Genomic DNA, 27,213 nt, shown 5'->3' with positions numbered 1-27,213 from the left:
CAGGGATAGCTTCCCGGACCCACAAAAACATGCAGAAGGAGGAGTGGAGATAGGAGCTCAGGTGACACTTGCCTCTCCTTGCAACCTAGAGGGGAAAGAACAGTAGTGTGTCCTGAGTGGCAACTAGTCACAGGGCACTGTGCTCAACGCTTTACAGATACTATCATTTACTGGATTTTCTGAAATGCCCCTGAGGTGTTAGCATCCCCATTCACCAGAAGAGAAAATAGGGGATTTGCTGATTTTATCAAGGGTTACACCATTAATAATTAGTGAAGCTGAGACCTGAATGCAGTCTGATACTCAAGTCAGATCTCGCGTGTCTGAGAAACTAAAAGGGAGAACAAAGGTGTGCTACAAGTCCAAGCCAAGAGTCAGATTGGCTCCTATCACTTGTTTCTCTTAATTTGACATGCCATGTAGACCGTTAAAAAGGTAAATTAAAAACTGTTGCATAATGATTACAACACTGGCTGTAACTTTTAATCAAGCTACATTCCAGCTCTAACATAGACCATGTGTAAATTTGAACGTTATTCTGTTCCTGAACCTATATTCTAATATATAAAATGAGATTATATGAAGTGCTTAGCACAGACTAAAAGCTCTATTAGTATTATTACATGATCATGCATTTGCTAGCCTGGGCATCCCCAAGGCTTCCTCCAGAAGAGGGAGAGAAGCAGGGGCAGCTAAGAAAGCCCCTCTTCTTCACCTGTCAGGTTCTAGCTTCTCCCCACTCTGGATGTCACAGGAAGTGAAGAACAAGAACAGGAAGGGTAGACTATCTACATTTGTGGTAACATGTTAGCCACTGGCTGTATCTTGTTCTTAAGCATTTAAAACATGGCTAGTCCAAATTGCAATGTGTTGTATGGGTAAAATACATGTTAGAATACCCTATTAAAAAACAAGAATTTAAAATATTTTTTAGTGTTGTTGAAATGTATTTTACATATACTGGGTTAAATAAAATGCATTAATGAAGTTACTGCCACCTGTTTCATTTTTTTAATGTAACTACTAAAAAAATTTAAAATCACACATGTGCCTCACGTTGTATTTCTACTAGCTACATTGACTGCGATCCTTTGCAGGCATAAGTGAAGAGCTCCAGGTGTCCACCCATCCATCATTAGAGTGTTTTTTATGTACCAGGCACTATCTTAGGTGCTAGGAATAGAGCAGTAAATAAGACGGACACCGTTTCTGTCCTATGGGAAAACACAGCCAGTAATGACTGGTTGTGGTAAGGGCTTCAGAAAACAGTCGGAAGTCATTTTGACGTGAGAGTTTGTATTTCTGACAGGGTCGTCAGTGAAGCAGTATTTGGGTAAGACCTAAATGGTGAGAAGATACACACCATGCAAAGATCTCAGGGGATATTCCAGGCAGAGGGAACAGCAAAAGTAAAGGCTCTGTAGCAAAAACAAGCTTCATGTGACAGAACAGAAGGGTCACTGGGCACATGGTGAGTACTGAGAATAGTAAATCACATATTACCTTGGCAAGAAGTTTGGACTTTATTCTACGTATAATGAGGAATTATTGGGTTGTTTTTATACAGAAGCGCTGTGACCTGCTTTATAATTTTAAAAGATGATGCTGACAGTCTCTGTGGAGAACGAAGGAGAGTGAGAGTAGAGGCAGGGAGCCAAGGCAGGAGGCTACGGCATCAGTCCAGGCCAGAAATGTCGGTGTCGTGGGCTAAGGGGTGGTGGTGGAGGTGGTCTGAAGCAGTCAAGATTTCTGATGTATTTGGAAGGCAAAGCTAACATGACTTGCTGATTGGGGTGGACAGAACGAACAGAATCGGGGATGGCTTAGGTCGATAGGTGCTGATGGAAACATGTAGAGAAAACTGGTGATGAAACAAGTTTTTGGGTAAAACCTAAGGCTTTTGTTTTGGACATGTTAAGCTTGTAATGACTTCAGGTAAGGCTTTTTCATGAGTGAGCCTGCACGAAACTTGAGGGAGAGCTCAGGGCTGGACATGCATGTGAGTCAGCAGCACATGGTGGTATTTAAAGTTAAGGGAGTGGATTAGATCACCTAGTAGAAAGGGAAGAGGGCCAAGGATTTGGACCAAAGCAGTTTACGTGTCAGGAGACTGAAAAGGTGCAATTGGTGAAGTAGGAGAAATGTAGATGGTAATTCCAAATCAAAATGAAGGAAAAAAACCTTTCAAGAAGGGAGTAGACAATTGAATCAACTGCTGCTTGGCACTACAAAAGTCTAACTGCTCCAGGCACTTAGGTGCTCTTTCCTCTCAAGTGCTGGCTCCTTAATAAACACTATATTGTGAAAGAGACAGGTGCTCAATGCTTATGAGTTGTGTGACCTTAGGTAAGATCAAGCTGATCTTTGCAGAATGGATTGGAGAAGGGAAAAAAAAGAGTTGCATGTTCAGGAGACCCACGTGGCAAGGAACTAAGGGCAGCCTCTGGCTAAGTCTGTTAGTAAATAAAGTCAACAACCTCAGTCCAACCCATGAGGAACTAAAATTCTGCCAACAACTTAAGTGAGCTTGGTAGTTGATCCTTCCTCAGTTGTGTCTTCAGGTGAGAACCGAGCCCTGGTCCTGACCAACGATTTGATTGCAGTCTTGTGAGAAACCTTGAAGTGGAGAACCTATCAAGTGTGCCTGAACCCAACCCACAGAAACTATGAAGTAATAAATGTATGTTGTTTTAAGCCACCAAGTTTGTGATCTATACAGCAATACATAATTAATAAAGCACCCATTAAAAATGTATCATTACCAGGCAGGTCAGAAGCTTCTGAAAACCTGGGGATCTTTCTGTAGCCAGAATCAACCACTATACCACCAGAGTGCGTGCGTCCCAAAGGCTTTTGCAGCTGACTCCATAGAGATCCTCTTGTGAAATGAAGTGATCAAGTTTATCACCTGGGTGACCTTGTCAGGTTCTAGGTTCTAGCACCAAATGCTCACAAGGAGTACATCACTTAAGGAAAGGCCAGGAAAAAGAAGGTGGTGTTAAGGTTTACCAAGCAGATCAGCACGGGGAACATCCATCCCCAGAATGGAACTTGGGCAACTGTGGTTCCGAGTACACACCTCCCCTTTTACAGCATGCTGTGATGGATTATAGGGCACTGAAGGAAGTAGTGCCATTATGCTATACAGTTAATTCCACTGAATAAACAGGAAGTGAGATAGAGTCCCACAGGTGTCCAGTCAGGTTCAGAACTACAGTAACTCAACCAAAAAGTCTGTTACGTTCTGGAATAATTCAGGACAAAATGAGTTTCAATCTGACTTAACTCATACTCAACAGGTTGGCTATTTTTCTTGTTCCTCCCCCACTGCTCTATTCTCTTTTCCACAATATTTTAAACTTTCCATTTAAATGGATTTGTCTTGCTGCAGAGGCCTGAACTCTGAATCTCTTCCTCAGTGAAGCTATAGAGTGGCTTATATGATGGTTAGTAGCAGCCTCCAAGATCTCTTCCAAGTCTAAAACTTGGTGAGTTTAGATGCCAGCTCTCCCACAACCTGGCCATTGCTGCTTCCTCAGATTCTCTAGTTGCTCTAGCGAGGCAGGAAGAGCAGAGGGGGGAGCGAAACCTCACCAACAGTGCAGAAATACCAGAATCACTCACTCTGTAGTGCAGCCAAGTTGGTTATCCTCCTCCATTACCCAATATTTTTGTTCCCAGATGAATTTGAAATTGAAGTTGTATCAACTGTTAAGTAGTCTAAACCCAATCTTAAAGACTAATTACAAAAAAAAAAAAAAAAAATTTAAAACAGTTCCCTCTGGTAATCCTTGCCAACCTTTTCACAGGAAAAAGAAACTCTTCTTTCTCCAATGCTCTGACTTACAAGCACAGAGGGAGACAAAAGAGAAGGTAGGTACACTGGTCAGTATGCTGAAACTGACTGGCTGGGTATCTGTGACCCAAAGAAGATCCTGAAAAAGACTGATGTGATTCATTACCACCCCAACTGAAACTAAAAATGACAGCACTACAGTCACACACGGCCTCTCTGCAAGAAGTTCATGATTCACCTACACACCTTCAATTCTCATGCCATCTCCCATCAAGGCAGAGAATGGGGGTAACAAGGAGGTGGCACGTCCTTGCCATGAGAATTGTTTGTCAGAGTCTGTTCTCAATGAGTCAGTCCCTGGAAGTTGGGGTCAGGACTTGGAGGCAGGGCCACTGGTTGGCTTAGCAACTTGTCCACTATGCTGATTTTGGCATCTTGCTTCTCAATGTCCTCATATGGAGTCCAGGACAAGTCATGCTGTAGCTTGTAGGCACCAAGGAAGTCATGTGGACAACTTGCTCCCCATTCCTAGAGAAGGCAAAGGAGTCAGTTCTGATTAGGACAAGATATAAAGACATTTCTTAATTATGCCACAAATTTCTTTTTTGGCTTTTCACTTCAGAACAGTCAGAATCATCCTGGAAAGCATTACATCAGACATCAGATTCCTCCCTTAACAGAGATAATGGCTGTGAAATAACTTAAGCACATGTATATTTTTCAGAGTCATATCCAGGCTCACATCACCTCCCATTTTCTTGGAAACCATTTACCAACCCCTATGCCTACATAATCACACACACACGCCAAAAATTTCTCAAAGCCTAGAGTAGATGTTTGTGCAAAATTAAATGTTCTCACCTTTGGAGAAATAATAGAAAAATACTGCTGACCACTATCTCGTTTATAAAGGTAGTAAATGTTGCCAGGTTTTTTCACTATATTACAAGCTGCATGGTGCAAGTCAGCATCTCTGCGAGCATCTTCTAATACCTAAGAACCACAGAGAGGTAACAAATTAGGTATTGAAGGTAAGAGGCACTCATATTCATTGATGAACCCATCTGAAATCTAGAAACTGTTCAATGCTTAGGATCTTGCTTTCTCCCCCATAGCAATAAATCACTGCTGACAGCCAAATGATTCTGAAGACACAAAAATTAGACTATAACTTTACTATGTTTTAAAAATTCCTTTAGAACAATTATATTTAAAAATGTTACGTATTACTGGCTTTGGTGGTTTTTGAAGTTCTTCCCTACCTTTCTGAAGTAAGTATATTACTTTTATAACTGAAAATATATTTTCCCCTCAAAATGCTTTACCTCACTGAACTTTCTCCTAGTGAAAAAACTTAGCTTATACTTAACCACTTGGGCTTATTCTATTTCACGCAGTACCTCTCTATTTCTAGGACGTACTGGCGACAAGCTAAAATGATTATAAGCAAATTCAGTCAATCCTATAAACTAAATGAAGAAAATGAAGGCCAACCTAAAAGCCATGACTTACCTTCCTGGCTTGTTCTTGCAAATGTTGGATTTGCTCAGCTATCACTGTCAGCTTGTTGGTGGCATTTGCTCGGACAAATTCATCAGCCTAAAGGTGAGAGAAAACTGAACTGTGGGTAGAAAAAGGGTCAGATTTCTGCGATGCTTTTAGTTAGATCCCCGTGTGAAGAGTTACGTCAGTATCTTTGCTTGTGCCTAAAACATTCTTCCCATCCTCACCATTCCCCCATGAACTCCCATTCATCTCAAAGCGCAGCTCAAACAGCACTGCTTATGAGAGGCGAACCCTGATAGGACCGCGCACCACAGGATTCAGTGCTCCTTCTTTCCTCCTTCCCATAGCTTCCTACCCTTGTCACTCTATGTTCTAGTCACACTGAACTTCTCCGGTCCACCAACATACTCTATTCCGTCTTGCTACCAGATACATTGATTATGCCCTCTTCTCCATCAGATACATTTTTCCTTTTGCTCTTTATTCCTCAGGTCTCCATTTATTTTCTCATGTTTAAACATTTCTGAAATCAGGGATGTTTTACAATGAAAATCCAGACACTTGTGATAGACCTCTTATCACCCGTTATATAGGAATCTAGCTATATGCAGAAAGTTTCTGTTAACATGACCATTATTTGAGTTGAACTTATAATTACATTATAACTGTTACTTAAAATGTATTTTAAAAGATTTTGCTATGGCTTAGATCTGAAAGTTATAATGTATACACAAGACTACCTGTCATTGCTAAAAATGTAACTGAAGGCAAGGGAAATTGCTTAAAATAAATCAAATCAAGTTGAAAGCTAGGAAAGATGATGTGACCAACTGATGTATTGGCAAGGTTATCACTCAGGCATCAGAGATCTGTCAAAAACTTTCAGCTTACTTTCAAGAACAGTTGATTCCTTAACAATTAAGTTAAGGAAAAAAAATTAGGAGGTTAAAATTGAACTAATTTGCTGGTTAGTTGAGGGAGATTAAGATAAAAGTCAGGTATAAGCCAGTGTTACAAGTGAACAGGAAAAATTGAATAAGTTGAGTCAATCATTTATCTGTTCCACAAATATGTATTTTACAACCACTGTATGTAAGACATCATGCTCAGCACTGGATACACTGGCAAAAATGAGAAAGAGGTCCTTACCTTCATCAAGATTACGATCTAATGCAACTGTCCTTTAGAATATAAAGCAAGTTGCATACGTAATTTTAATTTTCTTATAGCCGTGTTAAAAGTAAAAATAAGTAAACTGAATTTTAATAATATATTTTATTTAATCCAATATATCAAAAGCATTATCACATCAACATATATTTTAAAAATTGTTGAGATATATTACATTTCATATTAAGTATATATTTTATACTCACAGCCTATATCAATATGGATGCTAAATTTTCATTGGAAATACTTGATCTATATTTAGACTTCAAAAAATTTACAGCTGAGTCAATTCACATATTCAAATTGTTCCAAATATACTTAAGTCTCCAATAATTATCAGGTTTTAACCTTTCGTTAAAATTACATAAAATTTAAAATTCAGTTTCTCAGTTGCACTAACCATACATTCCCAAGAGCTCCACAGCCATTTGTAGCTAGTGGCTACCATATTATATGCAGAGCCCTAGTGAGTAATACAGATACCAAAAAGAAAGATAATTAAAAATAATATTATACGTACTTGGAACAATGACACAGTATTAAGAAGGAAACAGCCATAATTATGTAGTAGAAACAAATTAAAGAAAACCAATTAATGAAGTAACTGGTTTAATAACAGGGAGTGGTATCCAAGTGCAGAAGCATTCAAATTAATACTGACATTTAGATGGGGTAGGGTATAGTCTTCTACAGACTAAAGGCCCCACTGAGGCTGTGACGCTGACCTGGGTCTGAGTGAAAGGAAAGGGCCAGCCATGCAAAAAACTGGAGAAGTTTCCAGGCATTTTTTAAAGATGTTATTTATTTATTTTCAGAGAGAGAGGTCTGGGGGGAGAGAGAGAGGGAGAGAAACACTGATTTGCTGCCTCTCGAGCATCCCCAACCAGGGCCCGACGCTGGCTGCCCTGACTGGGAATTGAACGAGTGACTTTTCTGTTTGTAGGACAATCCCCAACCCACTGAGCTACACCAGTCAGGGCAGCCTCCAGGCATTTCTGAAGCTACTGCTACCGAAGAAGAGTAGTTAGTGGTGGTGGGGTGGGGCAAGGTGTAAAAAAAAAAAAAAAAGGGCAGGGCCCAGATCATGGCCATAGCAAAAAAATCTGCATTTTGTTCTAAGGATAGCGAGGCACCTTACAGACACAATGAAAGAGTAAGTGGTTTCTAGAACTAAAGTAGTTCCTTTTTCTTAAGGTGGTGGCAGCAAATCTATTCCTTGTAAACATAAGGACCTAATTAGAACAGAGACGAGAGTACCTATGATTACTAAGCACAAAATCTGGCCTCAATCGTTGAGATCCTTTACATATATTATGATTTAATTCTCATTAACACCTGATGAAGTTGGAGATGGTAACTCCACTTTCTCATTTTCACCTCAGAAAGGTGAAGCAACCTGTCCAAGGTTTCACAGCTAACAGAGATTTAAACACAGATCAATCTGATTGCAAATTTCAGAGCTTTCTGAACACACATTAATACGTATAACACATGTCAGAGGTCAGTCCTGCTGGAAAGCACATTTCAGTACACAGGCAGTGAATACGCTCGCTTCACCTTGTCTCTAGAGTGTTTCTTCTTCAGAGTCTCAAAGAATGAAGGCATGGGGGAAATGGAGGCAGCACAATAACGGATCCTTTATATTTCACTACAAAAACTGTTTCTTCTTTCTTTCTTTGAGGCCATTGCAACAAACACGGTGGTTACTCAGTAACCCATGAAAATGTTTGCCTAAAATTTGGCCCTGGAAGCCTCCCTCCCAAAGAGTGATCTGATTAAACAGACACATGACATTCTTCTAACCCATGAAAGTTTTCCTTTGCCCCCCACCTCTCTAGGAAATAGAAGGCACAAGATTTGAATTAAAGGAGCTTTCCTAAACATTTGAATATTTTTTTAATCAAAAAAACTGAAGTACAGAGATGTTTATGCGAGAATTTTAGCACATTAATTATTAAATATCTTGAGCAAAATAAAGACCTTTGAACATAATCAAGGCTAAATGTGACAGCGTATACAAGGGTTAGTGGGTACCATGAGCTTTAAAGCTGCAGGGACCAGTACAAATGGAAAAGCGTTCTATAACTCAAAGTCTTGGTAAGAGATTAGATGGAATTTGGTTTTTCGGAGCTTTAGCTCTAGGAGCTCTCCTGGTTCAAACTCTGCATTTTATAAAGAAGTTGAGGTCCAGAGAAAAGTAATTTGCCTCCAGCCACAGTGCAAGTTAATATCAAAAGTAGGATTAAAGCTCATGTGTCCACATTCCAGTGCTTTTTCTGTTTATTTCACATTTTCTTCTTATGTTATTTCTTTTAGCAATCAATGTCTAAGCACTAGGCTTGTCCAACCAATACTGTGTCCAATGAATGAGGGCAAACTTAAAGAGTCCTTGCCCCTGTAGAAGATGTTAAGTTCTAAAAGCTCTCAGGTCACAAATATCTTAGAGAAAACAGTTTTAAGTGGACTATCCATCCCTGCAGAATATGCGTAAGAGATCTTGAAACTGCCCCGGAAACTTCCCTTCACGTGTCAAATAAGAATAGCTTCTGCACTGCCTACCTCATAGGGCTGTCCTAAGGCCCAAATGAAATAATCAATATTAACATTGCTGTGCAAACCTTCCCACGAATGAAGATTATGGACACTCAAATTGCAGCTGAAGAAGCCTTTGGTCTCAGATCAGAGTTCGAGTTAGGCCATTGACGCGCAATGACAATCAGTTTTTCCCTTGTGTAAAACGGAGACAGGAGCAAATGCTACCCCACACTTAGTGGCCGTGACATCCAAGGCGTAAGACACAAGAACAAATGCTACCCCACAGCAAATGGCTGTGAGATCCGAGCCGTAAGACGCAGGGCCGAACGTGAACGAACACGGTTATTTACCTCCCCAGCCGCGCCTCCTCACCTTCTGCACCTGCTCTGCGAGCGCCACGAGGTCTAAGGGGTCCCCGGCCCGGTGGGTGTGGTAGGGACTCACTAGGGCCACGCCGCCGGGGGTCGGGGTGAGCTCCACCAGGGCTCCTGCGACACACACCCAGGAACACAGGCCGTGAGGGCCCGCCCTCAGCCTCCCGCGGAGCCCGGCAGACTAGTTGCCCCGTGAATCCCTCTTTCCCCTTTTGACTCCCGCCCGGCGTACCTCCCCGATCTGTTGCTGACTGAACTTGGTTTTCACGGACTCCCTCAGTCGGCCCGGGCAGTTCAGCGTCGTCCATGTTTGCGCCTGACCTACCCACCACCCCAGCGACGGAAGAGCATGCGCACAAAGGCTCATGGGCGGAGATTCCGTGTTCCCTGGCCAGTGCGCGTCGGAGCTGAGTAGGTCGGAGGCGGGGCTCCGGCCTATGCACAGGGGCGGAGTCCATGCAAGCCTACAGTATCAGCAGCCCCTAGCTTGGGAGGCGGGGCTTCACTCGGGGGCGGGCACGGGGCGGAGCTTCCAGGGGGTGGGGCTCCGGTCTCCGTGGCGGGTGGCGAGCAACCCGGTTAGGTCCGAGGAGGTGATGGCGGCACGCTTGCTGAAGCTGCTAACAGGACTGCTGGCAGTCGCTGTCGCTGCCGCTGCCTCCCGGGCCCATGTCGAGTCCGAGGCAGTGTGGGACTTGTCGGCGCCGGATCTGCTCTTCGCCGAGGGGACCGCGGCCTACGCGCGAGGGGATTGGCCCGGGGTGGTACTGAGCATGGAGAGGGCGCTGCGCTCGCGGGCCGCCCTGCGCGCCCTCCGCCTGCGCTGCCGCACCCGGTGTGCCGCCGATTTCCCGTGGGAGCTGGACCCACAATCGGCCCCTAGCCTGATGCAGGCCTCGGGCGCCGCCGCCCTGCACGATCTGCGCTTCTTCGGGGGCCTGCTGCGCCGCGCAGCCTGTCTGCGCCGCTGCTTAGGTCCGCCGGCCGCCCACTCTCTCAGCGAGGAGCTGGAGTTGGAGTTTCACAAGCGGAGCCCCTACAACTACCTGCAGGTCGCCTATTTCAAGGTGCAGACCTGTCCTGGCCGGGGTTCTTCTGGGCGGGGTTGAAGGCGACCCAGGGGAACTTGGGAAGCCTGGGAAGTGTCCGTGGAGAGGGAAGATGGTCTCTTGGCCCGGGAGCTCTCCTCGGACCCCGGGAGAGCAAGGACCCTGTCAAGAGACCTGCCTCACCCGCTTCGCCTAATCAGACGGTAACCCCAAAGGTCCAGCCTAGGCATCCACCAGGCAAAACTTGGCCTGTGTTTCCCTGAAGGACCACCTAAAGGGAAATAAAGCGGCAGCTTGGGTCTCTCATCCTGATCTCAATGTGAGTGTCCGAGTGAGAAGCTAGGACCTTTCTACACTATCTTCCTTCCGGTTCGTTTTTCAGTGATGCTTTTCCTGCTGCCCGAGTGCCTAAGCTTTCTTTCAGGACGTGAGGTTGCCACGTCGCCAGTAGGGGCGGTCTGGCCCCTCCCTGTGGGGGACCCTCTGTCTCGTCTATCAGGTTTCCAAAGAAAAGGAGTAATTTTAGGAATGCCAGAGTGCCTTAAATTCAAGTGTATTCATGGATTTGGAGTGCTCCTGGCATGCTTGATGATGATGATGAAGATGATAGCACATATTTGCAGGCACTACGTATTTAGAATACCTTTGCCCAGACCCTGGCAATATCCTCTAAGGTAGGTACTATTATTAGCCTCATTTCATTGGGTAAAAAAAGAAGAAAGCTGTGCTGCACACCTGCAATATTCGTAGTTTAACAGGCCTTCAATTCAACATAAAGGGAGACTTAGAAAATCTTGAGTATCTCAGACTTCCACCTCTCAAGTATTTTGTGTACACGGTTCTGCCCCATTCCTCCTCCTTACTCAGAAGACTACTGGGCTGGAAACCAAAATAATTGGGCTGTCTTTGCTCATGTCACCTAACAGCACTTTTTACAATTCTTTGACAAACGTTTATTGAATACCTCCTACGTTCCAGTTCTTGTACAGGTAATTAAAGTGCTGGACTTCATGGTTTTTTGTTCATCTTGCTTTGCTGTCAAGAATCACTATAATGAGGGCTACTAAAAGGTGTGTACCTAGGGCTGTGGTTGCACAAAGGAGGGAGAATCTAGCTTTGTCTCAGAAATTAGAGAAACTTAAAAGAAGAAGTGACATTTGAAGCTGATTCTAGATATTGCTAGTCTTCTAGAGCAAGGATGGCCATTCCAGGTAGAGGGAGGCCAGACTGGAAAGAGACCTGTAGGCTTCAGGGAGCCATCATTAAATTGTTTTAAAACGTTAACTAACCCTGGAAGCCATGTGGATCAAGCCTCGGAAGGAGAAAGTGGTGGCAGGACGAACCATTAGGAGATGAGTGCAGTTGTTCCTATGAGAGAAGGAAACTGGCTGCCTCAGTGCTTAGGGCTGAGGGTAGAGAGAGGAGTGAGATGAGGGGAACAGAGAAAGCAAGAGCAATTCCGAAAGATGAGAAAGAGAATAAATCCATAGAAGGAATGTATGAGAGAGTGTAGTTTTATAATTAAGGAAACTGAGGTACAGAGCTGGGAATTATTGACTTTGGGTCACAGTCAAGGCTGACTCCTTGTTTAGTGTGCATTTACTAGTAGCAGTGATCAGAAAAGAAAAATTTCTAGCATGTTAATATGCTAAGATTTACATTTTTTGAGCATTTACTATGTGCCCAGCACCATGTGTTAGAAGCTGTATGTATATTATCTGGTTTAACCTTCCCAACAAGGCTATGAGGTAGTGCTGTCTCCAGATGCCAGATTAGGGAACTGATCTGTAACCTTTAATTTGTCTAAAGCCCCAGTAAGTGAATAATTAAACCTAGGTTTAGCCCTGCCTAAGTAGCTCATTAGGTTGGAGGGTCGTCCCAATACGCCAAGTTTTCGAGTTCAATCCCCTGTTAGGGTACATACAAGAATCAACTAGTGAATGTATAAAGAGGTGGAACAGCAAATCGATGTGTGTGTCTCTCTCTCCCCTCCCCACTCACTCTAAAATCAATAAATTTTAAAAAAAGCAAACCCTAGATTTATCACTGGTTCGTCTGACATCAAAGCCTATTAATTAATCATTAGATCATCAGTGATTTCTTTTGGATTTTACATATGAACCTGTGTAACTTTAATATGCTAGAGACCATTGCTATGAGCATTATTGGGGGCTGTAGCACATTTGCCCCCACTCAGATATCTGTATGGCAATTTACTTTAACCTCATGAGTCAGAAAAATGCCATGTCTGGATTGTATAAGAGCTTAGAATTTTTCAGCCACCCATCTTTTCCTTGAATGTGTCAAACACTTACTTTTATGCAAAAAAAAAAAAAAAAAATTTCTATGCAAATTCTTAGGCATGATCTAGTTAACTGCTTTCTTCCCTAACCCTAAATCCTTAAAGCCTTAGATTTTCTTCAGCTTAGTCAATATATCTGAATCTTGAGAATATATATTTGGGCACTTCTGTAGTGTTCTCCCTGTAATACAACCTTTATTTTAAAGCATAAAGTTTACATTGCTGAAGCATTACCTCCTGTAATTTGGGGAGCCCCTAAGCCTGATTTGGGAAGTAGCTGAAAATCTGCCCAGGGCCCTGTGTTCTTAATCTCTTGTATATACGTAGTTCTTGCCATAGGTGTGTTTTCTGGGGCAGGCAGGGGCTGGCACACTGAATGGGAGGCTCAGGAAGGCTGGGATTTCCTGTTTACTGTGGACTGCACATTTGGACACAAACCTTCAGGACTGGGATGTAAGAATCACGTTCTTGTGCTTCATTCATAGATAAATAAGTTGGAGAAAGCCGTAGCAGCAGCGCACACTTTCTTCGTGGGCAATCCTGAGCACATGGAGATGCGTCAGAACCTAGACTATTACCAGACCATGTCTGGAGTGAAGGAGGCCGACTTCCAGGACCTTGAGGCCAAACCTCATATGGTGAAAAACTTTATCCCCTTATTAAAAGTGGCGCTAGGGTTGTTTTCTGATTACAGAAGTAATATATGTTCATTGTACACCATTAGAGCAATGCTGCTAAGTGTAAAACAGAAGGTAGTAATTTATAATATTGCCACCTTAGAAAAACCAGTAGTTGATATTTTGGCCTGTAGTTTAAGTTTTCTGTGTAATTTTTAAACATAATTTGAAGTCATATTCTGTGTGTATTTTTCCATCATCCTTTTTGAACGAACATTATATCATGAGCCTTTTCTCGTGTCTTTAAATTTTCTTTTAAAACACATTTTTTAATGGCTGCATGATGTCCATCTTATACATAGATTGTATTAATTCACTAGTCACAGTGTTTTGGTTGTGTGTGCAGGTTTTGCTTTTTACTGCAATAAGTGGTACAGTATTCCTGAACGTTCTGGTTTGATTGGGTTGGCAGGAAAATTATGTATTCCATAAGAGATGTCTGTAATGATATAGCATTTTTATAAAGAGCTTATGTTCTCTTAAGGTTTAATAGTTTAAAAATAGAGACATTCATATTAGAAACAATATCAGAATAACTTTTATATGTAAATCGTGTACACATAGTACATTACACACTACACACAGTCTTGAGGAGGGTGTTGTTTGTTTTTTAGTGATTCTGTGACAAATGAACATGGTTATTGTCCACGAGAATGAGAGCTGTGTCCCACAGACAGCAAAAGCAAAGTCTGCAATCAGCTGCTTGCAACCGCCCCAAATCGTTCTTTACCGCTGGAAAGATTGCTCTCATCACCACAGGCCACATTCTAAAGTTTAAGAGTTAAATTTTTTTCATTAAACTTTTATTTTGGAAAGCGTAGCCCTGACAGAAAAGTGAAGCAAATTACAATGAACTGGCACGTCTTTCATCTAGATCTAGTTAAATGTTTTTAATTTTCAAAAGAAGCAAATCAAGACCACTTACAAAAGCCTTCCAGTGCGTAGCAGCCACCCTTTCCATCCGTCACCTGAGAGGAGCAGGCTTGGACACGCTTGTGAAGGTGGCGGGGGACAAGGAGTGGGCTGTGTGTGGCCTGCGTTTGAGTACTCCTTCCTCCCAGTAGGACGAGTTCCGACTGGGAGTGCGACTCTACTCAGAGGAGCAGCCGCAGGAAGCCGTGCCCCACCTAGAGGCAGCCCTCCGGGAGTACTTTGTGGCGGACGAGGAGTGCCGGGCCCTCTGCGAAGGACCCTACGACTATGACGGCTACAACTACCTCGAGTACAACGCAGACCTCTTCCAGGCCATCACAGGTGCGCGGCTCAGAGCCCAGTCCGCGGCCGGGCCTGTCCGAGCGTTAAGGACAATGTCGTGATAACACCCACACAGCGTCTTCAACCTCACTTCTACATTTCTTAAATCTGGGAATCTGAATTGAAATTGGTTCCATTAGAATCTGTTCATCTTAACCAGAATTTGAATCCTGAAGATTGGCCTTATGGTTATTCCCCCTTTTTGGTTCTTTTCAGATCATTACATCCAGGTTCTCAGCTGTAAGCAGAGCTGTGTCACTGAGCTGGCTTCCCACCCAAGTCGAGAGAAGCCCTTTGAAGACTTCCTCCCATCACATTATAATTATCTGCAGTTTGCCTACTATAACAGTAAGGCCGACTTTCCTCTTTCTTTGCTGCTTTTAAGTAAGAAGACAAAAGCAAGATAGGCAGGGATCGTGGCCACTATGCTTCAACTCATGGCTTCTGTCTGTGGCTCTGGAAGGCACCATGCCAGGTGACCCCTGGGTGCTTTGTCACAAGCCACTGACCAAGGAAGCTGATATCAGCAGCCTGAAATGCCAGGAGAGGGAGACTCTAGCACCACTCTCTTGTCCCTTCTATGACGTGTAACCTAATTTTGCATCTGAGTTAAGTTACAGCAAAGGCTAGGGTGTACTCCCATCTAAACCAGCCATAGGATATTTCTCAGCCCTTCTCCCTTGTATAGTACTGATGCTGTGGGTGAGGGAAGGGTGTCAGTATCCAGCAAAACAAGTCAACGGGTCTTTACTGAGTTCCTACTGTGTGCTAAGCATTACAGCATATTCATGAGCACACAGTATGTCCAGAAAGTATCCAGCCATGTACTATGTAAAGTAGAGACATTATTGAAGAAGATACAAGGTGCATTGTACATAGGACAATGATGCCTCAGTCCCCTTCCAAGTAGGCACCTTGGAACCTCACATAATTCTCCCAGTCGTTATCAGCTACCCCATCATATTTTCCTGAATCTCATTGATGGTTTGAGATCTCTTTCCTTTCAAAGGTGATTTTAGTTTTGGGAAAAGCCAGAAGTTGCAAGACACTAAATCTGGGTTGTAGGGGGGCTGTGTCACCTGGGTGATTTGATATTTCACAGAAAACTCTGCATGAGACGTGATGCGTGAGTGGGCGTGCTGTCGTGATGAAGCTGCCAATCACCGGTTGCCCATAGCTGCAGACTTATGAATTATCTGAGTAGTTTCCGTGGAGGAATGTTCAAGCTTAATGCAAAATCTGGTGCAGATTCATTGCTCTACTCGTTCAGTCATTTTGAATGCCATGGCCACACGGTACCCATGCTCACACATTGGCGTCGACAGCCCCTACTGACTAGTATAGTGAAGTCATCATTGTTCACACATGCACATTCCAGTCCACTCTCCTTGGCTGCCAGGTTACATCAACGTTGTGCAAACTGTTCTTGTTATATGAACAATGGCCAGACTTTTCCCAGACAGACCTTATATACAGTGTGTATAGTTGAGTTGAGGAGACTCTAACACATACCAACAAAGAGGCAATCTGCTATTGTAAGATCCATAGGGAGAGGAAGGTAGTGAGACGGGAATATTTCTGAAATTTGTCTAATTTTGAGGCCAGTGTTTTAATTACTTATGAATTTTTGAAAATGTGGGCACACAGAGGGTTCACATTCTTTTCTGTTTCAATATTAGACAGCCCTGAGGATATAGAGCACATTAAAATCAATGCTGTATTCTACATTTATATAACTTCTATTCTTCTTCTTCTCCTCTAATATCTCCCCCAAAATCTATGTTGAGAATGAACACTACTGGTTACTTGTACCTAGGATTAGACCCTTCTCAGCCATTTTTTATTTCACTTTACAGTTGGGAATTATACACAGGCTATTGAATGCGCCAAAACCTATCTCCTCTTCTTCCCCAACGATGAGGTGATGAACCAGAATCTGGCCTACTACACCGCCATGCTTGGAGAAGAACAAGCCAGGTCCATTGGCCCCCGTGAGGTGAGAGATTTGTATCATTTAGGGAAGCTGCCAGCAGAACCCAGACCCAAGGGCTGAGTGAGGTAGAGGAGGGGAGCTGGCACTGCTTGTGCTCAGTGGGGACAGTTCCCAGGAAGGTGGGAGTGCACTGAGCACTTGTCCCTGGGAGAGTAAGGGAGCACGGGAATGATCTGGGCCCAGAAGTGTGTTCTGAGTTGTCAAAGCAAAGCAGAATTGCAAAGCAGCATGTCTTTCCCTTTTTGACAAACCCCTCTACTTTGAGACTTGATGCCATTTGGTCAAGATTGATCATTTTTAACATCACACCCACTTTTTTTTCACACTCAAGCTTTCTGTCTCCATTTTCCTCCCCATCCCCTCTTTTTTCTGCCATTGTCTGATGTCTCCCTCTTTCAACAGTATTTCTACCCCCTAGAACATAAGGAGAAAAATGAAATGCACTGAAGTGTTAGTATGGTTGTTTCTGGGTAGTAGAATTATGGGTGATTTTTGTATTTTGCTCATTTGTATTTTCTAAATTCCCTGCAGTGGTTGGATATTACTTTTGTAATTAAAAATATGAAAAGTTGTCTGTTTCTAACTTAATGAAGAACTATACTATAAACCTCGATATTTGTACGTATGTCTTGCACAGACCCTAGACCTTTGCCTTCTTAAGCCCAGAGCAGTGAGGTGGCTTTGAAGTCACTGGTCTGTGCTCTGATCCTCGCTCTTCCACTTATGAGCCAGGGGATCTTTGGCATGTCATGGAGATCGTAGGCATGCTGCTTTGCCCCTCTGCATCTGCTTCACCCCCCTATAAAATCGGATTATGGTTCTTGCTCTGTCTTTAACACAGAATGAGTATGAGGGTCAAGTGAGATAGTAAGCTGACAGGCATGGCACTGGTGTGTACAATGTGTTTCATGGACGGGCGGCATCATGGGGGTCTTGCTCATGGAACACACGTAGCAGGTGGCCAGTTTCTTCACCTCTAAACTCAGCCACCTCCTAAAACAGGTGGCTTTCCACTGTGACCTTTAATCACCTCTGCCCTGCTGGCCTCTCCCAAATACCGTCTACAATGTATGAAAAAAATGGCTGTGACTTTGGACCAGTTTTTCATTTTGTCCAAAAAAATAGTAAAGAGCTACAATTACTCTAGAGGCCACTCAGTTGTTTATACAACAAATGCATTGGAGAAATATAGGGGGTGGGAAAGCAGGCTATACATTGGACTGTTCATTTAAGCAGCAATGGGACTGCTGGGGATTTACCTTGCAGCTGCACTGAGCAGGCGTGCAAAGGTAAATGTGCACAGGTGTGCATCAGAGCATTGCTGCTGAAAGCAAAAAACTGGAAACAGGCTAATTGCTGTCAGTTTGGGGACTGATTAAATAATGCTACATTCATTCAATGACCTACAAGACAACTGTTTTATTGTATGAGTAGATTACTGTGTTCCAATATGAAATTGTCTCCATGATATGATTTTTTAAAAAGATTTTTATTTATTTATTTTTAGAGAAGGGAAGGAAGGGAGAAAGAAAGGGAGAGAAACATCAATGTGTGGTTGCCTCTCGGGCGCCCCCCACCAGGGACCTGGCCAGCAGCCCAGGCATGTGCTCTGACCAGGGAGTCAAACCAGCAATGCTTTGGTTCACAGGCTGGCACTCAGTCCACAGAGCCACACCAGCCATTATATCATGCCATTATATCAGGGCATGATATAATTTTAGATAAGGAAAAAAAGATATGTTAAGTATATAAATATAAATAATTGATATATTTTAGTAAGTCCTATTTATGATTTTTTTGAAACACACATATTGGCTTTAAATTTTAAATTACAAACTTGCGGTACAGACAGGTAAAAAACTGTTCATCAGGATCACCCCTGAGGCATGGGCCTGCAGGTCAGGGGTGCAAAGGTGAACTAAACATTTCTTTTTATGGCTGTTGACACTTTGTGGATTTCTTTTAGCTATATATGTATTACTTTCATGTCTTTTTGATTAGGGCATTGATTATACAGAAAGATATATAATCTAAAATTTATAGAAGAGTTTTGTGCAAATAATAGTAGACAGTGAGTACAAACTTTCGTGGAAGAAAAGTAGTCAACTGGCGAGTAGGGAAGGCGTCACAAGAGCAGTGTTGACATTTGGCTTTAAAAGCCCTCAGTAGGTGAATGAAGCAGGAAAGGTCCTTTTAGACAGAGAACAGCATGTACAAACAACATGGACTGTTGTCCCATCCTAATGAAAGATGATACTGGGGAGTTACAGGAGAGGAAGCCCCAGGTGGGTCAGATTTTGAAGGGCCTTGAGTGCCCCACTAGGGTGTCTCAGCATGGGAAGGTGCTGGAAGCAGGTGATCGGCTGGAGGCTACCGTGGTGGTGTGGGGGACAGTCGCCAAGGCCTGAGTAAGGCAGTGGCCAGAAGACGGGACGAGGTGGAAGTAGGAGATGGAATTGGCAGAATGTGGGGGGCGTTTTCACTCCTCCCTCCTTTTCCTGTCTAATTAGGCAGCAAGTTCCCGCTTGGGAGACACACGCATGGTGCTGCTCACCTAGCTCAGGAACACACCGGGCAGCAGGAGGCTTGCCTCAGAGGTCTCCTGGCCTACTGCCCCTCCAGGCCAGGGTGGCTAAATTTTCTCTGGTCCCTGGGAGAAGGAGGGAGATGACGAGGCAATAACAGCCTTCCCATTCTGGCTGTTGCGGCGCTTACTATTGAAAATAACCACCCTTCAAATGTATGTGGCATCATAGAGCTTACAAAATTCTTTCACAGCTTTTATTTTATTTGATTCTCAGAACAACTCAGTGAGGTGCGGCCACCCACCTACCCTGAAGAAAAATACAAAGGTTCTTCCTAGCTCTGGAATCCTGGCATTCCAATAGAAATAACCATCTGACCATCCCAACCGTCCTCTCCCACGGGGAGACGGGCTACCTTGCAGTTGCCCACGTTGGCCGCTAGATGGTGATCATCTGGATTTGAGATAATGCTTCTCCCAGTCTCTTTGTCTTGCTGAGGAACACCTTTTTTTTCTCCCGCCCCCCCTTGATGGTCATATTAGTGAGTCAGGGCTAGAGAGGAAAATGAGCTCATGTGGTCAGCCTGCCATTTTTAACTAGAACTTTTCTTCTAGAAGGAAGTAACTAGCATTTGTTGAGCCAAGCACTATGCTGGGTGGTGTCCATGCATCATCTCTTCTAGTCATTGTAGCCACCCTGTGAGGTGGGTGCTGTTCTGCCCATTTTAGAGATGAGGACATGTAGCAGCGAGGACATGAGTGAACTCGCACAGTGGCCTGTGACGGGTAATGGTGACTGGAATCTCTGTTCCCCTGCTCGATCCCAGTGCTGGCACAGTTCCGGACACAGAGCTGATACTCAACAAATCAGTGCTGAGGGAATAAATGCTAGCAGGGGGAAGTGCTCCCTCGCAGCCCCATGGAACCGTTGGGAGGGCTGGATGAGGTAACATCCCTAGCCTGGTGTCTAGCACCTGGTAAAGGAAGCAGTCGCCTAAACTCTGTAGGAGAAAATTCCCATCTTCCTCCTGGGTAAATATAATAGATGGGATAGGACTCATTGACACCATTAACATTTTCCTTACTGCCCTCATCTTTTATTTCAACTGATGATGTCTTCTTTTTCTTTTCCTCCCTCTGCTGCTTGGAGACTAGCAGGGCACCTAGGGAAAGATGTGACCCCGAAGGTACTTAGTTTCCCAGCCCTGGGTAAGCCCTACCTGTGAGCACTTGTGGGAAGGGCCAGGTACCCCAGCTGCTCTTGCTACAGCCACACATCTATCCCGAGTCTGAGGGGAGGCAGTGTCTCCTAAAATGGGTTGTATATCTCCCCCCCCACCCGCTGCACCTCAGTGTCTTCGTCTATAGAATGAGGATAATAGTATCAATCTCAAACGTGGCTGTAAAGAGTCAGTGAAAAACAATCAAGTCACCTAAGCCGGAGCTTTCCTTTCTGAGGGTTAATTAAACTGCAGACGTCAAGAAGGAACTCTCCTTTGAGAAATAGTTCCACACCTCCCGGGAATCATCATATTTTCTATCTTGGAGACGAATGGGGGTCTCCAGGGAGGAAGGCGGCTTTTTCCCTTCAAAGGAAGCCTGGCCATGCGACCCTCAGAGGTTTTGCTTGAGCCAGGCAAGAGGAACCCTTGAGCACAGAAGCGAGACGTGTCCACGGCTGGGGAACAGACACACTAGTGACGGGGGAGAGGAGCCTCAGTTCCCACTGGGAGTGACACGTAGGATGCCGAGGTGGCACCCCCGAGAACTAACAGACAGGGCTAAGTTCCAGGACGTCTTCCACTTTGTTTCTCCAGAGTGCCCAGGAGTACCGACAGCGGAGCCTACTGGAGAAAGAACTGCTTTTCTTTGCTTATGATGTTTTTGGAATTCCCTTTGTTGATCCGGTGAGCCAGGGTGCAGGAGCTGGGGGGATGGGGAGTGTGAGCGGGCAAGGGATGGGGGTGAGTGGTGCACGGTGAGCCCGGGGAGAAAACTGTTGGGGGTGAGCCAAACATGGGATCTGTGAAACCTGTGGGTGAGAGAGAAAATGACACAGCAGAATTCTGGGCAGCTAGCTAGAGCGAAGGTTCAGAGACCTCTCACTTCCCCTCCTAAGACCAGACAGGTGATAAGGTGGATTCTCCTTTAGGCCGTATTCTATGCATCAAGACCTGGAAGAGTAAGTAGGTCAACCTGCACTGTTAATTTTTTCCTGACCTGTTTTTAGGATTCATGGACTCCAGAAGAAGTGATTCCCAAGAGATTACAAGAGAAACAGAAGTGAGGGCCTTGAAGAAACTGCATGCTTGGATCGGTCTGATGAAGCACTGAGGCTTCCTGAGCCCAGGCAGATGTGAACCCCTGGCAAGGGGCGGGCAGGTCCAGTCTGGGAAGCTGGGGTGGGAGCCAGGGCCAGCCCCAGAACACAGTCCTCAGAGCGGCTGTGCTCACAGGTCCGAACGGGAAACAGCCGTCCGCATCTCCCAGGAGATCGGAAACCTGATGAAGGAGATTGAGACCCTTGTGGAAGAGAAGACCAAGGAGTCGCTGGATGTGAGCCGGCTGACCCGGGAAGGTGAGAGCGCCGCGCTGGGGGCATCTGCGGCTGTCCCGGCGGCCCCAGGGCAGGTCCGCCCCACACTCACTGGGAAGCACCCCCGGCAGCACCGAGCTTGCCTCACGGTCTGAGCCCGCAGGGGTCAGGGCTGAATCTCGCCTCAATGTCCCTCCTAACGCACCAACAGGACTCCCACCTGGAAAGAGCACTGAGACTTGTTAAAGAAATTAGACTCTTGTGTCACAGTCACGCTAGTTTAATACATATTTCTAGGACAAAACTCAACCTGCCTCCTGCTTCCAGGCTGTTTTCTCCTGATTTCCATCATTCATCCTGTTATCAAGCCCCGGAATCTTCAGGTCTCCTTTGGTTCCTGCCCCCCGCCCCTCACCCGGTGCCATCCCCTCCAGTCCTCAAGGGCAGCCTCCCAGTTACCGCGCTGCTCTTTCTCCTCCCACCACAGCCTTTTCTCCCGTTGCCTCAAGCCTGCTTCAGGCCCCAGCACGTGCTGTCTGCGTTCTCTTTCCTCTTCCCATCTGTCCTTGCCCCTTCCCACATGGGGTCCAGATCAGCCTTCCAAACACAAGCACTCTGACCTTGTCTTCCCTGCTGGCCCCTTGCATGTTCTGCTCCCCTCACCCCTGCCCCGTTACACCCTCCCTTCACCCACGCTGGGCTGCTCCTGCCCCGCTCTCTGCTGACCCGTCTTGTTCATGCCTGTCCCTCCTAATCCACCTGCCGTCATCTCTGCCTGTGCAGCGTCTCAGATGCACCCTAGAAAACCTTCTTTGATCTCCCGGCCAGTTGGGACCCCCTCCCTTTTCCTGTTGAACTTGCAGAGCCCTTATTTATTTATTTATTTTTGTATTTTCACATCAACCTTATGCTGGTTATTTGTATAAATGTTGGAACAGGTGCTGTTTTCGGGTGTTAATGCCTTGCCTTGTCTAGCACAGTGCCTGGCACACTCGGTAAACAGATGGAGTGGGATTGAGTCTCTAATATGTCCCCAGCACAGACAGACACCATGAGACATAGAAGACACAGGTGTTGGCCTTTCCTCTACAGGTGCTGAAATTAACAGTGATTAATTTAACAAGATTAGCACGTGAAAAGAATTTGTCTGGACTTCCTTGTTTTCAGAGTGGTTTTAGTGTCATTTGTCCTGATTCTCTTAATGGCCTGGGAAGTGGGTTGGACAGATTATAAGATTCTCATATTAAATAGATGATGTTGATGATGGTGGTAGTGGTGGCGGCTAAGCTTTTGAGCTTTTGCTATGTGCCCAAGCATTGTGGAAAGCGTTTAACTTATTTTTCTTTATATCAAATGGACATCATATGAGGTAAATGCCATTGTACAGATGAGAAAATTAAGGCTCAGGGAGGTTAAGTAACTAGACAGTGTCACACAGCTCATTAACGCAGGAGTCAAACCCAGTTCTTTCAGATTCTGGAGCTCATGTTTTAGGGATGTGAAGGGCCAGAGAACCAGCACCTGTTTGGGGGTGAGCTAGGACTGGAACTTGGATCTCCTATCTTTCAGCTTCAAGTTTGGTCCTTTGGACTACCCTACCTGTGGAAGTGACCAGGTGGAGGGTTTCTCTGGTGAACAGGAACAAACTGGAGTTTCTATTCCTTACAGGGAAGCACTGTCTGAGGGAGAGTCTCTCGACAGAGTGGCACTGGATTGAGCCGGGTCTTGTCCTTGCTTTGCAGGTGGCCCGCTGCTCTACCAAGGCATCCGGCTCACCATGAACTCCAAGGTGTTGAATGGCTCCCAGCGGGTGGTGATGGATGGAGTCATCTCTGATGAGGAGTGCCGGGAGCTGCTGCGACTGAGCAATGTAAGGGAAGCCCAGTGACAACACCTTCTCCCGAAGGCTCCGCCTCCCCTGACTCAGTGCGGGGGCGGGGGGGGGGGGCAGCTGAGAAGAGGTGATCCACCGCCAAGGCCAACCACCCGTTTTGTGGGCTTGTAGGCAGCAGCTACTTCAGGAGATGGCTACCGGGGCCAAACCTCCCCACACACCCCCAACGAAAAGTTCTATGGCGTCACTGTCTTCAAAGCCCTCAAGGTAGAGTCAGTACTCAGCGTCCTAGGGCATGGAGAGGGCGGGGGAGGCCAGGCTTTGGGGAGGAGCTGGGGATGGTGGTAGGAAAGATTAAAGACGTCTGCCTGTCGACTTTCCAACTGCCACAGAAGGAGGGAAGATTACTGTAAGCTGAGTAATTGGAATTTTGGCTATTAGATCAAGAGTTATAAAATGAGTCAAGCATGGTAAGACCAATGCCCAAAGCTCTGAGAGTGCCTTCTGAAGAATGGCTGACTCCAGGGGTCTGTACTTCTGCGTGGCACGCGTGAACTGTTCTTAAAGAGAAGTGTGAGGGAAAGGGAAAGTGGACCGAAGGTGGGGTGTTGTGTGTGGGAAGCAGAGAGATTGCACCTTCGGTATAGGGATGAGGAGCGGGGCCTGGGGCCTCAGGGGTCCCTGCCGGCCCAGGGAGGGGCGTTCAGGGCAACTGACCACCAGTCTCCTTGGCAGCTGGGACAGGAAGGGAAAGTTCCTTTGCAAAGCGCCCACCTGTACTACAACGTGACGGAGAAAGTGCGGCGTGTCATGGAGTCCTACTTCCGCCTGGACACCCCCCTCTACTTCTCCTATTCCCACCTGGTGTGCCGCACTGCAATAGAAGGTGGGCCTCCTTCACCCCTGCAGCCTTCACAGAGCACGTGCTGTGCCCGAGCCCTGGCTGGACGCTGAGGACATGAAAAAGAACAGGATATGGTCCCTTTCATCCTTGTTGGGGAACCACCAATGTAAACATATGAGTGGCAACCCAGTGTGATAGTGCAGCGGAGGAAGTTACAGCCATTCTACCCAAGCAGCCAGGAGGGCTTTCTGGAGGAGGTGATGACCTTCGTGCAGGAGAAGAGGAGTGGCGGAGCGCACGGGGTTATGTGCAAGCCAGAGACAACAGCATGTGCAAAGGAGCTGAGGCACTGAGCAGGCCGGTAGTTAGTGGAACTAAGAAAGTTGCCATTCTGGAGAGTACAGTTAAAGGGGGGAGCAGTCAGTATGGGTGGTGAGGTCCTCAGCCAAATTATAGAGGGCTACATCCAAGGGTTTGTTTAGGCCAGTGATTGCCAACAATGGTGCTGGGCATACAGGTGATTCTGTCCTGACGCCTGGCTGACGTAGCTTAGCTCCAGACGCCCCCCCCATTCACTGGGCATCCCGATGGACCCAGACTCATTTTGGGAAGCGCGGCCCCCACGGCAATGGGAGAGCTGCAATGTCTCCTGAGGCGCCTCAGCGCTAACATGTGCTGCCTTGGTCCCAGAGGCACAGGCTGAGAGGAAGGACAGCAGCCACCCAGTCCACGTGGACAACTGCATCCTGAACGCCGAGGCCCTTGTGTGCATCAAGGAGCCCCCTGCCTACACCTTCCGGGACTACAGGTGCCAGCGCGCCCTCTGAGCCCCCCAGTGCTCTGCACTCCCCTCCCCCAACGCATGCAGACACACACACAGAGGTTTTGGAGCAGCTGTTCCCAGAGTCCAGCCCCTGTCCCCAGACCCTCTGGATGGGAAGTCAGACAATATGGAAATCGTTATAGTGTAGTGTGACAAGTAGGACAGTGAAAGGTGGACTCAGTACAGAAGTGCCCCAGAAATGGGTATGGTGGATTCTGGGCAGCAAGCGGGTAGGGTGGGAAGATTGGGAGTCATTTGTGAGGCTTCAGAGAAGGTTCTAGAAAGCTTTCTTCCTGTGAAAGCCCCCCCCCCACCGCCAGCTGCTGGCTGAGGGCTTGGAGATGAAGGCAGTGGGGCTGTGGGTTGTCTGGGGGGGCGGGAAGGGGAGGAGGAGGTCTGTGTCGAGATGCTCTGTGCCTTTCCCAGCGCCATTCTTTACCTGAATGGAGACTTCGATGGAGGGAACTTCTATTTCACTGAACTGGATGCCAAGACCGTAACGGTAAGTGTGCCTTGTCCCGCCCCTGATAGAAACGCAGGGCGGATAGGCAGTTTATCTTCCTGGTGGCCCACGCTCTGCTCCCCAAACCAGCGGGTCTCTGAGGTGTGTTGGTTGCTCCTCTGACTGGTCAGCTTTACTCTTCAGCTCTGGTCTTTGGGGAGCCACCCTTGATCGTAGACCCTAATGACCTGTGTGTCTTCTGAAGGCAGGTCACAGTCCTGTGTCCCCCTTTGACCCTCAGGCAGAAGTGCAGCCCCAATGTGGAAGGGCCGTGGGATTCTCCTCTGGCACCGAAAACCCTCATGGAGTGAAGGCCGTCACCAGGGGGCAGCGCTGTGCCATCGCCCTGTGGTTCACTTTGGACGCTCGACACAGCGAGAGGGTAAGAGCAGCTGGTGCCACAGGGACCCGGAGGGACCGCTGTTCTGCTTCTGCCTCCCCAGTCCCCTTGCCGATGGTTTAGGCGTAAAAGGCGCTCTGGGCTTGGGGGCTTGGGAGTCCAGAGAGACTCCATGTCATTGTGGTCACTTTGCCTATCCCCCCGGCCCTTCCTCCCTGCCTATAATGGGGCTCCAGGAGCAGGGGGGCCAAGGTGGGGAATGCCCCTGGTTCTTGGTTCCTCGTTGCGTGCCGCCTCAGCTGGCTTTGCCCAGAGAGCAGGACCTGTGGGGAAGGAGGTGCACTCGGAGGCCGCTGAGGAAGAGCCTTCTTGTTCTCCAGGAAGAGAGGTGGTGAGTACTGGTCCAAGGGCCTCTCTGAATAGCAGGGCTTTGTCCTTGCAGGACAGGGTACAGGCAGACGACCTGGTGACGATGCTCTTCAGCCCAGAAGAGATGGATCTCCCCCAGGAGCAGCCCCAGGAAGCACAGCAGGCCACCCGCCAACCTGCAGAGGAGTCTGTCTCCAGCAGGGAGTCAGGGCCCAGGGATGAGCTCTGACAGCTTCCGGCTCGCCGTGGACTGGTGATGAGACCCACTGTGGAAACTGCGTCCTGCGGCCTGGGCTGGCCAGCCGCTGGGGGCCATGGAGCAGCGGGGCGCTTACATCTGCTGTCCGGCAAGGGGACCTGCTCACAGCCATCCACACGGTGCCGCTGCTCTTGGAGTGGACATGGCAGGACGGCCTCCTACCCCGTGGGCCTGGCTGAGGGCTCAGGATGCAGGCTCAGAGCCACCACCGGGTGCCTGTACAGGCAGCCACGTGGCCGCAATACAGTATTTAAGTGTCTGTGTAGACAACCAAAGAATAAATGATTTGTGGGGTTTTTTACTCAGTAGTTTGTTCAGAGAATAGAAACATGCCCACCTGTCACAGAGGACTCACTTGATAAAAACAATTGCCCTGGGCAGGATGCAGATGTCAGCGCAGTGCAAGGAGGTCTGGCTCAGTACCCTGCTTAGCCACTTCTTGTGCAGCCTTGGGCCAGAACCGAACCTGGGGGACCTTGGAGTTATCACCTGTATAACGAGGATCATGGTACTCGCTCCGCCCAGT

At 46.5% G+C, this 27,213-nt stretch overlaps 2 protein-coding genes across 2 annotated transcripts; one reads left to right on the top strand and one right to left on the bottom strand.

The window, feature by feature from the left end:
- Positions 1 to 652: 652 nt before the first annotated feature.
- Positions 653 to 9,732, bottom strand: CUNH1orf50 (chromosome unknown C1orf50 homolog). Its single transcript, XM_054572078.1, has 5 exons — positions 9,614 to 9,732; positions 9,380 to 9,495; positions 5,309 to 5,395; positions 4,658 to 4,789; positions 653 to 4,324 (listed from the first exon to the last, which is right to left on the bottom strand). Exons 1-5 carry the CDS (start codon positions 9,687 to 9,689, stop codon positions 4,139 to 4,141), a joined length of 597 nt encoding a protein of 198 aa, XP_054428053.1. The 5' UTR covers positions 9,690 to 9,732; the 3' UTR covers positions 653 to 4,138.
- Positions 9,733 to 9,925: 193 nt separating this feature from the next.
- P3H1 (prolyl 3-hydroxylase 1) lies at positions 9,926 to 26,975 on the top strand. The gene is made up of 15 exons (XM_054572077.1): positions 9,926 to 10,448; positions 13,218 to 13,370; positions 14,474 to 14,663; positions 14,880 to 15,011; positions 16,520 to 16,659; positions 20,998 to 21,087; positions 21,411 to 21,463; positions 21,637 to 21,758; positions 23,459 to 23,586; positions 23,722 to 23,817; positions 24,286 to 24,436; positions 25,085 to 25,202; positions 25,644 to 25,719; positions 25,961 to 26,101; positions 26,502 to 26,975. The coding sequence occupies exons 1-15, from the start codon at positions 9,978 to 9,980 to the stop codon at positions 26,655 to 26,657; spliced, it is 2,217 nt and encodes a 738-aa protein (XP_054428052.1). The 5' UTR covers positions 9,926 to 9,977; the 3' UTR covers positions 26,658 to 26,975.
- Positions 26,976 to 27,213: the final 238 nt, after the last annotated feature.

The sequence above is a fragment of the Pteronotus mesoamericanus genome, unplaced genomic scaffold (assembly GCF_021234165.1).
Source record: "Pteronotus mesoamericanus isolate MK-2021 breed Mesoamerican mustached bat unplaced genomic scaffold, CSHL_Meso_final contig_221, whole genome shotgun sequence".
Classification (NCBI taxonomy): Eukaryota; Metazoa; Chordata; class Mammalia; order Chiroptera; family Mormoopidae; genus Pteronotus; species Pteronotus mesoamericanus.
This window is presented reverse-complemented; position numbering and strand designations above follow the sequence as displayed.